General features: G+C 39.8%; 1 protein-coding gene across 1 annotated transcript; it reads left to right on the plus strand.

Annotated features, from left to right (window-relative positions):
• Positions 1–487: 487 nt before the first annotated feature.
• On the plus strand, positions 488–12,273 carry opn7d (opsin 7, group member d). Its single transcript, XM_022187803.2, has 6 exons — positions 488–921; positions 8,481–8,571; positions 8,663–8,825; positions 9,034–9,161; positions 9,275–9,609; positions 9,889–12,273. The coding sequence occupies exons 2-6, from the start codon at positions 8,481–8,483 to the stop codon at positions 10,369–10,371; spliced, it is 1,200 nt and encodes a 399-aa protein (XP_022043495.1). The 5' UTR covers positions 488–921; the 3' UTR covers positions 10,372–12,273.
• Positions 12,274–16,480: the final 4,207 nt, after the last annotated feature.

Here is a 16,480-nt window from a genome sequence, read left to right on the forward strand (position 1 = left end):
CAACACGTCCTGAAATGTTAATATTCTATTTAAAGCTATCCTATATTTTATATTAAAAGAGGAAAGTTCTTCCAAAATCCCTCAAATGTTAAATGGCATGACAATCTGCATCAAGACTGTTGCATTTACACCTATAAACTAAGTTCTCTCCTCCTGCTGGTTCTGCTTGGCAGCCTTACAATTGTTGATCAAGGGTTTTGTATGTGTTGCCAACACTTACATAAATATTTACACGCTGGCGCTCATAGTGTAGATGCAGAAATGAGCATCTGTGTACGAGTAGAAACTGTAAAAACTCACCTTGCATGCTTGATTCACATGCATGATTTATTCCCACGTATTATGGGAATGAATTGGAATAATCCAAAGTGTAAAAATGAATCAAAAGGGCAGGGGATAAGTATAGCAGGAAAGTACTGGTAGTAAGAGTGGATAAAGGAAATGGGGTGGGGAGTGGTACTTTAAGTCATCAGTGACTCTCAGATCTTGCCAGTATTATGCTGATCCCTCTCTCTCTCTTTCCATCTCCCTTTCCTCCCCCCTCTCTCTCTCCGGCCTGCCGCCACTGTGGGCTTTTCATTTTACATTGGTGGAGCTCACTGCATGTCCACAGTGATGATGTGTGCACTTGCTGCCTGATTGAGTGAGTGTGTGTCCACCTGGCCAGTTGCATGTAGGTGTGTGTCACTGAACGGGAGGAGGATACCTTAACCGGACTCTTCATTGTGAGCCTGAAACGGGTCCAGTGCTTCCCCTTTCACTCTCTCTCCTTCACTCTCTCTCCCCCTCACACTCCTTCCCTCCGTCCTACCTCTTTCTCTGTCTTCCTCTCGGTGGCTGGCCAAGCTCCTCTCCTCTGTGTCCTGCTCGCCACCTGGCCTCCATGAGTTTAACTGAGGACAAACCATCCCTCCCTGGAAGGTAAGCAGCACGGCCGCGGGGTGTCTGTTTCCAGTGCAATACAAAAAGATTAGGTAATAATGAAAAGGGGGATCATTGATGACGACGCATTTGTTTGACCTCACAAATTTTGCAAATGTTGCTTTCAATCAGAAGCAAGATATGGAAGCTTTGTAGCTACCTTTCTCTAATTTAATTTTCAGTGCAAGTGTAGTAGTTTTGCCAGAATTCTCCCTCTGATAGGAGTCCATCTGTTGGCATTAAATGGGAATTTACTGAAGGGCAGTCAGTCAAGTTTTAAATACTATATCAAGGACCTGAAAATGGATAGTGCTCAGTGTGATGCTGATGAGATGAAGGCAGAGACCTCACAGCTGACTTGTGGGATCTCCGGCAGGATTAGTGATGAGATCCTCCGATTATCCATCTCTGTAACAAACGAGTGCTTTTCTTTATCTTTTAGTCCAAGTTGAAGTTGCCGCAATGCTGACCGTTTTCAAAGAAGCCTGTCGTCTTCATCTCAGGCTGCTTTGCTGGACATTATTTTTCTGGACATGTTTGTGTGCATGCATGACTGTTGTTGCTGTTGCCGCCTGCAGACATATGTGACTGACGATTCTTTCGTTTGTGAGTTCTCACTCACATCAGAAAATCAATGTGTTTAGACACAGACCAGCTATGATGACAGATTATGGGGTCTTTCTGGTGGACAGAAGAGCATTTAACAATGTGAATGACCTTCAACTGAAGACCAAAGGCAAATAACTAATGAAAGCAGCTATTTGGGGCACGACTTATCACTTGCACAAAAATGTTTGCTTTCCAAAATCAGACTGTGGTTATGTAATACGCTTCGTGTCATTCAGATAAAGCAGTTGTGGCAGATTGATAGCATGGCTTACTCAGGTAGCAGAACTGTATTTTTTTCCCATTGTTTGAAAAAGCATTTTAAAGCCTAAATAACATCAGATGTATTCAGTTGCATATTATATAAGCCATTCAGATTTTTTTATTGAGCATTTAAGTATGAAAGATGATTCAATTAAGCTTAAAGTCTTTTCAAATGATAAATACTTGCATTGTTTGCATCAGACCATTGGAGATAAATTGTTTCTTTAACAATGGACTAAATGAGAATCAATCCTCTCCTTTAATCAGCTCTGTGGCAACACTGAGCTACGATCAATCCTCCACTATCTCAGCATCTTTATGTTTTTTTGCTCTCATCTCTCCGTCTTAAAAATACATCCGCAATCACAAATCATCATCTCTGCTTTAAAGGAAATAGTGGAACTTGGCAAATTATTGTAGATTTTCAACAACTCTATTAAATTCATATTACAATTTGCTGCAAGCTCATGTAAAAAAACCAAAACAGCAAAATCCTGAACGAGGACTAGGAAGCCCTGATAGTCTGTTTTGCAGTGTGCATGACAAAAATACAAACCTAAACATAGCTGATAATGGCTTCATGATTAGATTACTATTCTTCAGTGCTGGTCATCTTCATCATGTGATTATTCTCCACAGTCATTATATAAGATGTGTGCCCTGTGATTCTTGAAGGAATTGCCTCCAACCACTCTGTCATGCTCGGAAAACACTGTGTAAATATTGTACTGTGATGGCATTTACTTGTCACTGCCAGTCACTCTCAGATGAGAAGGCAGTTCCACACAGTGAAGATGAATGCAGTGGACTTAAGCCTCACGAAGGTCTTTCCAGGCCCTCTGGGGGTGGACTGCACAGCACACTGCCTGTCATGCATGTTGTATAAAGGGTAGCTTTAACATAGTGTACAATGCAGCAAAGCACAAGCCTGATAAAACTACTAATGGCATTAATAAGGATAAAAAATGTGGCCTTGAGCTGCAATGATTAGTTGATCGTGAGGCAACTGTTTTCATAATAACTTCGGTCATTTTTCAAATAGAAATCCTCGACATTTATTGGCTTTGAGTTAACTTTAAGATTTATTATGAAGGAAATTAAATGTCACTTTTGACTCTGGGAAATTCTGACAAGCATTTTCCCCGTTTGACATTTTACAGATTAAACAATGCATTGATTAATAGTGTAAATAAGTGGCACATTAACTGATAATGAAAACACTCATTAGAAAGAGCGCTAATGTGGACATCTGTATCTGACTGCAAAAAACAAGCTATAAACTGGGATATTTCACAAAGCTTGGTCAAAAAAGCTACATCTTACAGACTCTATATCCACTCTAACGAGAGACTGGACAACTTTTCTTTCTAGTATTTACTTGCCAGAATGACTTGAACACATTGGGGCATAAATAATATATAACAGGCTTGAAATGCACAAATGAAGTCAATGTAAACGCTCAAGGGACAGCGGCGGTCAATCAAGCCAAGCAAAGAAGATACAATGTGACACGTTACATTTAAAAACACAAATATTCTATGATTCATAATGTCAAAAGGCAGAAACACTGAAAGCTGCGTGCAAATGTAACATCCCAATGACAATGCAATGGAGGATGTTTTCCCTAAGATGAAGTCATTGATACTGCTGCCAGCATTACTTTGGCAATGAAAATGATACAGGAGTTTTAACATAATGAATCATGTCCAAAGGTCAGATTTAAACTAAGTTTGATACTGGCTGCCAATCTCATAAAATCACGTTCTCTGACATTGTCATTGTCACTGCTTGAGAACATGTGGTCTCCTCGATGTTGCACTTGGACTCGCTGACATGCCTGTCAGCCTCTAAATGGCTGCTCATCTCCGCAGACGACAGACATTTAATGGCCTTGAGTGACAGTCCTCGTTTCGGCGCCATCGCAGATTTCACAGTATTGATGACATGCAGCAGTGCAACTTGTCGTAAACTTATAGTTTACTTGTCACACTGACAACAGCGGTCGACTTGCAGATAGTTACATCTTTTGCTCACTAAATTACATGTTTCCACAGGGTCAGGGCAGGAAAAGAACGGATGCAAATGTGCATCAAAAATGAAATAATGAGGGGCATCAGTCAGGTCAGCAGGCGATACATGGTCTACTTCCCACATTACCATCATCTCGAGGTCAAAGCCCCCGTCCCTGTATCAAAGACGTCAAATTAATCCCTGCTGAACAGAAGAGTTATTCAGACAGGCTCAAAGACATAACAGTGGTGCTATAGCACAGTCAGTCTCAAAATACTCAATCTGTCACAGCAGACCAAAGGCAGAGTTCAGCTACTTAAGCTTACGCTGGTCCTGTCTGACGCCTCCCTCTAACTTTCACACTCGCATGGCTGAGGGTCATGTTGGTTTTGTTCCTCTGGTTAGATTAACATGCCTTCACAAGCAGACAAAGTGTTCATCTCTAGAGGCAAGCTTCATATTAGTGTCACAAAAACCCCGTCTCTGTGTTCTTGTTAACGACAGACACTTCACCATGTTCATTTGTTAAATTAAGCAATGCTGATTCAAACCGATGCCTGGTAACTGCAGCGTGGGCTATAAACATCAAGGGACATGCTGCTCGCTCAGGCTTGGTGGAGGTGCTGGAGCTTAAAGACCAGCACACCTGAGAGAGCAGTATCTGCACAAAAAAATCTGTGCAAGAGTTGTTTTGATTAATGCAAGCTTTAAATCTTCCAGGTGTGACAGTTTCTCTCCAAGGGCTTGCGAGAGATAAAACATCTTTTTTTTCCCCCAGATCTGAGTGTGCAGATATTTGTCTGTTGAGTTTAGGACAATTATCCAACAGGAGACATCCACCTACAGACTATGTTGTCTGCCTGCATCATGAAATTATAACTATGACAGAAATAAGAGAGCTAGGGGATCAGATGCCGATACAAACATCAGAATTAGACGATATAAATATGTCATTGCTACATACTGTACACAGGCAGATGGTTTTCCTTCACAGAACAATCTCTTAAAAAATCAATCCATTATGACCCCTTTTTTTTATTGAGAACAGAATGAGGAACAATAGTGTTCTTGGATCTGAGGGGCACTAAAACTGGTCATAACTATGTACTCTGCTGAATCTCCTCCACTCAGACTGACTGGACATTTCGTCATTGAGTGCTGCGCTGGCTTGCATAGTAATGAAGCCTCATCCTTTATCCTGTGTGATTGCCTAAGTCCTTGAGAGTTAATGTTGCCTCTGTATCATCTCCAATAGCCCTCCAAGTATTGCTCCACATTCATCCCTGCAAGGGAGCTTCCCTCCCAGATTTCCATTTTATTTTTCATTCTCCACATCGGGCAAAGTGATGCTCTGAATAGCAATCATCACCGTGCTTGCAAATAGGCAAGAACATACTGACTGAACAGAGTGTGGCCCGCAACGAGGACCACGAGTGCCTCTGACATGCTTCAAATGATGCCAAGAAGAGACTATTAAGATTCTTGTAACAATGTATTAGGTTAATTTATTAGCTCTCCAAAATGCTTGAGAGCCTGTCAGCTCTGTCATGGCAGGATAACCACACTCATACCTCTGCTCATTAGGTTATCTATTCTATCATTCCATGCATCTGGAATGCATTTGCATGTGTCGTCTGGGGGACAAAACTTTTTACAATCCAATTTCACAGTGATTTTTCCCCCCCAGCAAATCTGGACACATCTTCCTTTAATCTAATGGTTTTGTTCTTTTGCTTTCAAGCTGCTGTTGTAAATCCTGAAAGGCACAGTTGTTCTGATTATGTCTGTCAATCCTGCTTTGTATGTAATATGAACAAGTCCTCTTCTTTTGCAGAGGATTATTTACTTTCTTTTATAAAAGAAGTGTTTCACATAATTCTACACCTGATTCTACACCTGTAAGCTAGAGATACTGTGCAACAAAGACAGTAAGAAAAGAGATCTTGTGCTACGGACAACAACTGGCATTTTAAATGCATCAGATACAAAATTGGAATAGTAATGATCATGCAATGAGAGCATACAGGCGGGTGACAAATCAAACATAAAACAGTATAAAGTGTCTCAGTATGTGCTGTGCTACCATGTTCACTGTACCTTGGCATTAATGCTACAAGTCTGTAACTCTTCTGAAGAGATACAACACCAACCTTCCAAAACGCATTTCCTCAATTGATGTTTTGATGAAAGCAGTTTGTGGAAAAACATCTAACTGTGATTATTCTGGCAGATTTTCTCCAATTTCAAACATATTGCTTTTTTAAAAGCTACATTTCAGTTCAACATTAACTGTGTAATACTGTTTAAAACATGAGACGGAGTACTTCAATGTTCCACGTGAGTTACGATCAAAAGTGTGACTGTCACACAAGGACGATAACATGTATTTGTAAAACCACTGACCCATGAAACCATGGACCATGAAAGCTTAAATCCTGACTCAAATGTGCAGCATACTCTATGTCATGTAGACTATATATAAACTATAGATGTAGCCACCAGGTCTGAAAAGCAAAGTCAATGTGGCTTAAAGTCAAAGTTCCTTAAACCTACATTCTTTCTAACAGCCAGCAGGGGGCAACGTATCCAATTGATAAAAGAAGTCTGAGTACACAGAAGTTTAAGAGAAAATGGCATTCCTTTTCCTTTGATTTGTTACTTCAGTAAGAATTCTTCTAAAGAGTTTTTGGCCTCTGTTGGTAGTTTTACATCTCCTTCAATGCAGCATAATGTCAGTTTTGTCAATAATGGTGCCATTTACAATAAAACGGATGATAAAGCAGGGCATCTTTTAGGACACGGCTAACTAAGGCATGATTGAAGTAACTGTCGTATGGGCATCTGGGGTGACTGTAAAGGCAACAGTGTCATTTTTATACTCGGCAAACTATTCAGGTAGAGACCACTCCCATCAGAATAGAAATGTGACTCGAAACAACTTGATTTGCGGTGACCCTCAGTCTAAAAGGAACCAGTGAGGCCCAACTCAGCTCCCAAAACCCTCCCCACAGCTTGACAGAGCTATTTTGTTACTCATCTGTAGCTTTTGCTGCTTTAATTGTACATTTGCTCTGTTCTCAGTGTTTCCATTCAAGCTAACATCATCATGAGCAGAGAATTGATTTTCGATAAATTCTATAAAATCAAGCATTATTCAAATGTGACTACTCTGTGTGCTTTTGAGTCACTTCATACAAAACCAAACAAATCCGAAAAAAATTCCCGCATGTCACCCTCAGAATCCTGATTTCTGTATGTACAATAGCGTTATTGTGTTAAATAAAGTTACGCAAAGTTTTACTTTCATATTATGTAAATATTCCTTTTTTTGCCACAGGCCTTGTAAGTACATGGGGATGGGGGGGGGGGGGGGACTTTGCACTTTTAATTTGCCTTGCTTCTTCTATCATTTTTGAGCCCTCATAACTTTATTAGTACAGGAGATAGCCACATTAAAGTATTAGGGCTGAAAAACACATTTGAATTCTGCTAAAAACTGATGATAGCAGGAAACTGTTTTGACACAAAAGGACTCGTAGCTAGAAAATGGGCTGTTATCGAAATGTAAAAAAAGACACCTTTCATGGCTTGTTTTGACCAACCATCTATCCTACATGGTGATAGGACTCCTGAAAGTTTGCCAAAAATTTACTTTTTAAAGCCTTCTCTAGTGAATTACCAGATAACACATCCATGGTAATGATGCTCCATTTTAGTATTCTATGCTACAGACACTGGTGCAGTTTGCTATTGAAACTATGATATTGCCCATGATGTTGATGCTCAGAAAGAAAAAAAACGTGTTCAACAAAAATTAGATTTTGACACCTGGAGTCAATATAAAATTCCTTTTGTAGCAGTTTTTAAAAGAGGTCAGAGTGTCTTTCATCACTGAAAACTTCACGTGGCTACCTCCTTTGTTTATAATGTTATGAGGGATAAAAACAAAAAATAATGGTAATTAAAGCACAAAACTTTAACCCATCCCTATGAACTTCAACCAAGGGCGTCAGTTTGTTTTTAAAAGTGGGGGGGACGGAGACCACAGCACTTTGAGAAAATGTCGAAGAACGGCGGCAAAATGCCACGAGCTGGGCTCAAACTCACAACCACCGCACCAAAGGCGGAGGCTCAAACTGTTGAGCTATCGGTACATGCGGGTAGAGGGGTCTGTGGGCCGCTATAGTACTAATTCTCCCGGGCCGAAATTTTGCCCCTGCACGCCTCTGGTCGGAGCTTCCACTTGGCACAGGCGCAAATTTAGCATCTGCGCGTTTTTTTTTTTTTTGTTTTTTTTAACCTCACGAAGGTGTGCTGCGTGTCTGTGCAACTCTCGGCCGAGTGCGGATGCTGCGTTCAGGAGCGTCGGAATTTTCTATACTACTGAAAATAACTGGGTTACAACGGCTTACATGTGAAGAATTTGAATGTGTTGGAGACAAAATGACCCCTGACAAAAAGTGGGGGGGACACGTCCCCACCGTTCCCCCCTAAACTGACGCCTATGACTTCAACAGCCTGTAACTCAGAAAATAGTAAGCACAGCATGAAAGTAAAATCTTTCATGGCTTCACTGAATACACTAACATTATTGCACTTTTATTCAGCTGATTCTGAGGGGGTCAGGTTGAAGACACCGATTGATTTCTAATGGAATGGCCCTTGTGTTAACATTTTAGATGGGAAATGCTTCAGACACATCTGCTGTGTTTGCCTCCACCATCTCCAAGGAGCACGACATCCTCATGGGTTCGCTCTACAGCATATTTTGTGAGTCCACACAACAAGTCAAGTCTCTTCTGTGTTGATGTTTAGCCGAGTTCATTTTTCTCCAGCCTATCTCAGTCCTTTTCTTTCGCAGGTATCCTGTCCCTCCTAGGAAACTGCATTCTGCTACTTGTTGCATATCACAAGCGATCAACCTTGAAACCAGCAGAGTTCTTCATCATCAATCTCTCCATCAGTGACCTTGGGATGACACTCTCTCTGTTTCCACTGGCCATACCGTCAGCTTTTTCACACAGGTATCTTAGACTCCTTTTGTCTCTCTTTTTCGTTCTTATCAAATTCATGTAACGGTGCACAACTAATTGACTAACTGGCAGCTGCTGACATTAATTGGGAACTAAAGGCTAGTTAATTGAGAAAATAATCAGCAGATTGATTGAGGATTAAATTGATCATTAGTTGCAGTCTTCATTACATTCTTTGACTCCTTGTCTGTATGCACAGGTGGCTGTTTGGAGAAATTACCTGCCAGCTCTATGCCATGTGCGGAGTGCTGTTTGGTCTGTGCAGCCTGACAAACCTCACAGCCCTCTCCTTAGTGTGCTGCCTCAAAGTCTGCATCCCTAACCATGGTGAGGGGATTAAAAAACATGATGTTGTCAACACTAGACTTTATCAGACAGCAGGAGGGGAAAAAAGACCAAAATGACTGAAAAGCAACTATTTCTATCTTCTCTGCTATCAGGTAACAAGTTCTCCTCATCGCATGCCCGCCTCCTGGTGGTTGGAGTGTGGTGTTACGCATCTGTTTTTGCTGTGGGGCCCTTGGCACAGTGGGGGCATTACAGTGCAGAACCTTACGGAACAGCCTGCTGCATCGACTGGCAGGCTCCCAACCACGAGCTTTCGGCTTTGTCTTACATCGTCTGTCTTTTCGTCTTCTGCTACGCGCTGCCCTGCACCATCATCTTCCTCTCCTACACTTTCATTCTGCTGACGGTGCGGGGGTCACGTCAGGCCGTCCAGCAGCATGTGTCACTGCAGACCAAGACCACCAACGCACACGCTCTCATTGTCAAGGTCAGAGGATGTGACTGTGCCGCTTCAGCACCACTGACTTCAGGTTTTGCAGTTGACAATATTTAAGCAGGATATGAAACAATAAATTATTCAAAGGTTATAAAAATGCTTTGCTGATTACATCCTTATCTTTGTACCATCTTCTCATGCGTATTTAGCCATCTGTGGGGGTATGATCATGAATAAGCGATTGGTGCTTTAGATATTTTTACCCACACCATTTGTGCTTGCTGCTACTATGAAATTCAATTAATCGTGTGCATTTCATGTCCTCCACAGCTGTCAGTGGCAGTATGTATAGGCTTCCTGGGTGCCTGGACCCCATACGCTGCCTTGGCCATGTGGGCTGCTTTTAGTGACGCCACACAGGTTCCTCCTGCTGCATTCGCCGTGGCCGCCGTGTTCGCCAAGTCCTCCACCATCTACAACCCAATGGTCTACCTGCTGTGCAAGCCCAACTTTCGCGAGTGTTTATACAGAGACACGTCGATGTTGCGACAGATGATCTACAGGGGAAGTCCACAGTCGGAGCCTAAAGATCGCTTCGGATCCACCTTGCAGCGCAACAAGGAAGTGAGCATCTCCACACGCTTCTCAAATGGACAGCAGGAGGGCTACGGATCGTGTCTGCAATGCACTGACAATGCGTCGCTGTGTCATATGACCACGCCTCAAAGGACTGCCTGCATCCTGACTGGATCCACCTACACGGAGGTGACAGTTAGCCAGCTCTCAGCTAAGCCACAGGCTGATTTTCTCTAAGTGCTACAACGTCCTGCTTTCATAAACCCCACAAGACTGGAAAAATGCTCAGAATGACAGATTACTGGGCATTACTGGGATAATGAATGCACAAGTTATAATGTGTGTTTCACCTCCGATGACATCCCTCCTGAAAGACTTAAATGACTCTTTCACTACGAATTGCCTAAGACTTCATCTGAGAAGATTTGCCAGACAAATTTATACTTGTAATGTCTTGATGTCTGCATTTGTGTCAGCTTGTTTCCTGCTTTATTTACATGTACAGCAATTTAACTGGATTCTGGCAGAGCAGAAAATGAGACAGGAGAACCCCGGCTGGCTTCAAGGTTAATTATGCAAACGTGTACTTCTGTGTGCAGTGTGGGGACAAACCGTCTTTAATATTTGACCAGTGCAAATAAAACAAAATACACATCATAAGGTATTTAATTACTGCAAAGGACTACAAAACAAGATGAAGATATTGTTTGGGTTTCATCACATGAGGATGTGTTATTTGTTAAGTGGTACTCAACTCAAAATGTTCTCATGTTCACCCCCTGCAGGTCCAAATGTCTGTATTGATGTTTTGTCCTTGTCACCATCGGGATCCATTATAACAGAGACACATAATCAAACTGACAGCTGCTGTTTTCTGGTAGGAGAAAAACAGCAATCTTTTAGCAGCTACTTCATGCCTATAGGAGCCGAGTATCTGATGCTCAAAAGGCAGACTTAAGTGGAGTATCACTTTAATGAACATCTACTTGAAGAGGCTGTACTGTGCCACGTAACCTGCAGTCATTCTCCTACTGTAGACCGCCAGATAAAATGTTTCGACATTCATTTAGACAGAAATAAAAAATTTTACTTGATGGAACCATTTCAAGTCACTTAGATCTGGGTAAATGAATATTTTGAGAGATTCCACTCAAAATTAAATTCTTACTAACAAAAGTGTCACCTGTAATTTCAGACCTTTTTGTGCTATTCTGAATTTTTTAAATCATTGATGTAAAGATTTAAAAATATGTATTTCCAAAGTAGCAGAACAGCAGAAGTTTGTTGGCTTAAAAAAATGACTTTTCTTACTGACGTTTTAAACATTGTTAATGAATCCTTTTGATTAGCGTAAAATAAATGTGAATGATGTGCGTTTTTAAATCTTGCACTTTATTTGCTGCCAAGTAATGTTAATTTACAGCAGGTATCCATTTAACAACCCACGGGTAAAATACATTACTCCTTGGATTTAAGTTGGCTATTTCACAATCAATCACAGCAACAACATTAGTTTTCTGTAAAAACACAAACTGCACTTTGCTATATTTACGTCTCCTTTCTAGGGGTCGACCGATTATCGTCCGAGCCGATTATCAGATCCAGTACTGAGTTTTTCTGATTATCACTTCATTTTTTTTTTACTTTAATAACAAAAGAAAATGATCTCGGATAAAATAAATCCATTTTAAATGATGCAGTTGCCTTTTTTGTGTAGTTAACATCTCACAGCACTATCTGATTGGTATTATGTCATAAGTCAAGGATATGAACACTGAAATGGTATAAAATTTATTTCACCTAAACATATGTAAAACATAGGCAAAGGTGTTTGGAGTTGGTGTTTTTCTAAATTCTGACACCAGGATTTAAATTTTTACTGAAAATATATATCATTTCCAAATATCAATGAACAGTTTCCTTTCATTACAATCAGCAGTATCGGCTGATTGTATCAGTACAACAACCAGTATCGGCTCAGAAAAAACATATCGGTTGACCCCTATTTTTTGATGTGGTACTGTGCTGTGTGGCTTCATGTGCATATAAAGAAAAGAAATATTGTATGTATATAATTGTTATATCAAAACTAATTTCTGTGCAGCCATATTTACTAAAGACAAAAGAAAATATCTGTAACTGTTTTAGTCTTTCGTATTCCTGCAACAGAAAGTTGTCATCTAGAGAGCCAGGGCTGAAACGGACTAAAATTCTTTTATTTAGTCTTAATTAAATCCTACAAATAAAAAGACTGTAAAATAGGAGCAAAACTATAGATACAAAATTACTTGACACTATAGAATTATACTGCAACAGATTATACCACAGGAAGTATTACCACGGCTCTTATTTCCTTTGAAAAGAAGCTCATATTTCATGTCTGACTTGATTTTTTTCCAAATTTTTAATTACCTGTGAGGGACTAGTGCTGTGGAAATTGTTAATTAACTTGAGAGCACAGCAGGTTCAAATTGCTGGCAATCTAATTTTCTACAAAGAGTGTACTGACACTAGAGAAGGCACTTTGATGCAGTTTCCATTTAAAATTCTGCAGTTGGTACGCACAATTTCTTGAGGCTGAAACTAATCTGTTCTCGCTTGCTAAACGTGAATGTTTGAGAAGATGCTGCAAATGAAATACTAAGACCAAATACACAAAAGTTTGGCTTGTCCTCCAACACATTACGTTTTTGGACCGAAATCTGGATTTCACACAGCTTTAGTTTGAGGAAACGGTTGGAAAATTGTCTCCTACTTCAAACCGAAAACCAATTATCAGTCTGTCCATCCATCTAATTATTTGTGCACAACAACTGGTATATATATGATGTATCTGTTGACGTGATCTACTTTTATCAGAGCAGAAGTGAGATGGAATAATAAATTAACACTCCAATGCCAGCAGGGAACACAAGCAAATATGCATGTAGGATCAACTTAGATGCAAAGTAATCTATTTTAACCCCAGTTTAAAAAAATAAGTCTGGAGGATACGCTTTTAACCGACAACCAATACAGGAAAGCAGTGAGCTATAGCCAGAGGAGGAATCATAAGGAAAAAAAAAACCTGATATGGCACATAATATTTAGAGGGACTGCAGAATAATCCTGGATGGGTGCCTACAGCAGCTGCAACCCATAAACCGAATCTGTAAACAATGATTTACCTTTTCAACTACTGTGACTGTTGCATGTGAGATTCTTAGATTTTGATCAGTGTAATCTGTTTTTGTAGGACAGATGGCACTTTTTGGTAAGCATGATTATACGTCTTACTGACTACACTGTTTTGTCACCACAGATGGAGTTTACCCTGCAAAGCAACTAAATATAAAAAAAAGCTTCAATTCAAGAGCCACTCCAGAAATAATTACTGCGAAGTTTACACACTCTAATCCTCGTGTAATTTTTCTATTTACAATCCTATTCTCCCTCGCCAACTCTCTTCTCCTCAGTTTACCTTAAACTCTCTCTAAAACTGCTTCTTGCTGTTGAAATCCCGATCACGATTGGCCGTACAAACTGTTGTAGTGAAACCACACCACCCCAGGCACCCAGCTAATGCAAAACACAATTTTGCCATGTTTAATTCTGTTGCCTCAAAGGTGTCATCAGGACATTTTTCCTCCATACGTATGTGTTTATGTGAGAAAGACAGAGAAAGCATAAGAGAGTAGAGAGACTAGTGGATCTTTTCTGGGTTTTTCATCTTACCTCTGTTTTGACAAGTCCAAAGTCACTGCCTGGCAGGTTCATCTTGACGTAGCCCCTGATGTCAGGATTTCACCCTCCTGTATAAATCAAAGTGTAAGTGGTTGTTATAGAGTCAAATTATTTATCAAACAACTCACAACTCAACATATCATGCATACAGTTACATATACTGTAGTGTATGTTATTTACAATGACTACAGAAGTAAATTAAGGTTCAAAGCCCAACCATACACCTGATGCCAACAGAAAATCAAAGTCTTAAAGGATGCAGTAGGTCACATTTCTGTTAAAATTTGAAAAACCAAAAAATGACAAAATCTACAAACTGAGAAAAGAATCTTAAGATGAATCGTAATAAAAACAAGTGTTAGGTGCAGTCTTACAAATCAGCAAGACTTAAACATTGCAGCTCAATACGTGCTGCTGCATTTTTAGACTGAGTGTTCACTGTCCAACACTTACTCTTCTACATTTCATTTGTAACAGGGATAAGTAGTGGAACGGATTCATTCAGTGGCTCAGGTTGTTTCTTCCTGGTGACTTGATGCCCTCTAGTGCTCACAAGTAGGAAAACGTGGAACAACTATCAGCCTTCACTAAGGATATTTAGACTGACTGATTAAAAGTTAGAAAATCTTCCATGCTGGCCCTAAAAGCAATTTTAATAATTTTGTAAAAGTCCCTGAATATGCACACAGAGGTTTTCAGTTATTCTGGCTGATTAAACCTCAATTTACATTAAAGTCGGAGACTCAAAGCACCAACAACACTGATTAAACTGTAATTTTATTCACCCCAATGAAGCTAACAGAGGAGATGTCAGTCAAGTATAGTCTGTCTACTTCCACACTGTCCTGAACTGAGGTCTAATAACACAAAACAAATGACACCTTCAAAGTCCCTAAACGCCAGTGGTCCACCTACATATACGGTATGTTCTAACTAAGCTGCCTAATTATAGCTTTGTGCGCACGGAACATTACAAATCAAAAATATTTACCTATTTGTCTGGTGCTGTGATACTGTATTAAAAACAGGGCATATCACAGGGCATGCCATCATCATCAGCGTGGTTTTCATGCCATTTCATGCAGGAAAACTTTTTTAGAATCCAGTTAAGTCTATTTAAATAAACTGCTCTGAGTGACAAACAACATAATACATATACCAACAGAACTGTCAGCACGAGACACTAACAAACGCATATTTCACATAGCTTTCAGTGGCAAAATAAAATATAGAAAGATTTTGTGACGTCTCTGGAAAAACTTAAAAAATGCAAAAACATAAAACAGAATCCCATAGATTTTGTATTATCTGCTGCAGTTAGATTATCAGATGATAAAGATTCAGCCTCATACCTGCCACCTCATAAGTCACTTATCCTTCCTTTAACAGGATTTCCCCATCCTCCAAGCATGACTGTCTTCTACTGCTCCCTCTGCCTTTTCCCTCTGGACTTTACTGCTCATTATGGCAAAAATCGCATTAAAATTAAATCATTTTCTGGAGAGAAAAACTGCAAACATGAGTGCTCACCAATTAAGATGCATTTATTGTTGATTGCTTTAGGTTGGGTGAAAACAAATGTGCCATACCTTCTAGTGCCAAAGTGTATCTTGCAAAAAAAAAATAAAAAAAATTTTAAAATCTTATTTTTTATTGCAACTCAGCAGTTGTCAGGAAAAAAAATAGAGCAACTGTTCTCTCATACTTTTCATATAGGTTTGTAAATATCTCATCTCTACAGTTTCTCCTCTGATCCCCACAGCATATAAATTAGTAAAGATTCCCTGGGAGGAAAAAAAAAGATGTTTGTATGTGAGGCAAAATTCCCAGCTAAAGTAAAGCTGGTAGAAATGAATTTATGGGTCCATCAAACCACTGATGACTATGTTAAACATGTATTTCGAGGCTTCAGTAACATTGAAGTTAATTTATTACAAATTTGGAGGATAAATAAACACATCTTTCTTTCTTTTTACATGATTATGAATATTGTTTCGCTTCAACTTAGAAAAATAGAGACACAACGACCTCTACCTATTTTTCCAGCAGTTTGAACTGCACCGATTAACCATGATAATACTCCCTTCATCTGTTTTAAAATAGTGTCCGCGTCAAATTGAGCAGTAGAGGTACTGTCAGAGATTTGCCTGACATTTTCAGTCAAGTGTGTTGGATTTTGCTGGATTTTGTTTTCTTAAAAGCCTGACGTTTTCACTTAAATAAAGACATTGCTTAGCCTTCACTTGCCATTGATTTCAATGAGGTTTTGACGCTTTATTTGTGAAATTGTGTACGCCGAATTCGTTGTTAGTACTTTATGTTTGTTATGCAGCCATGATTGTACTGGTAACTACCAAAGAAAGACATTGATGCTGAAAAAAACCTAAAACGTGAGCTAATACCAGGCAGGTTCGGGGGCTAGGAGGAGCCCCATGTGTACAAGTATTTGAGGTAGACTTTGGGAAGTCTCGGTGGCACTGAAACTAAAAATATAATGTCTGCTTATTCAAATTCGTATTCTTAATTTTGACAAGCCACTAATAGCTTCTTGTTAGTCTTCCTCTGAGCACCTGCTGATGGCGCAGTTAAGCAGCACAACTTGCAACTTGTCTTAACCAAATTC

The sequence above is a fragment of the Acanthochromis polyacanthus genome, chromosome 6 (genome assembly GCF_021347895.1).
Source record: "Acanthochromis polyacanthus isolate Apoly-LR-REF ecotype Palm Island chromosome 6, KAUST_Apoly_ChrSc, whole genome shotgun sequence".
Lineage (NCBI taxonomy): Eukaryota > Metazoa > Chordata > Actinopteri > Pomacentridae > Acanthochromis > Acanthochromis polyacanthus.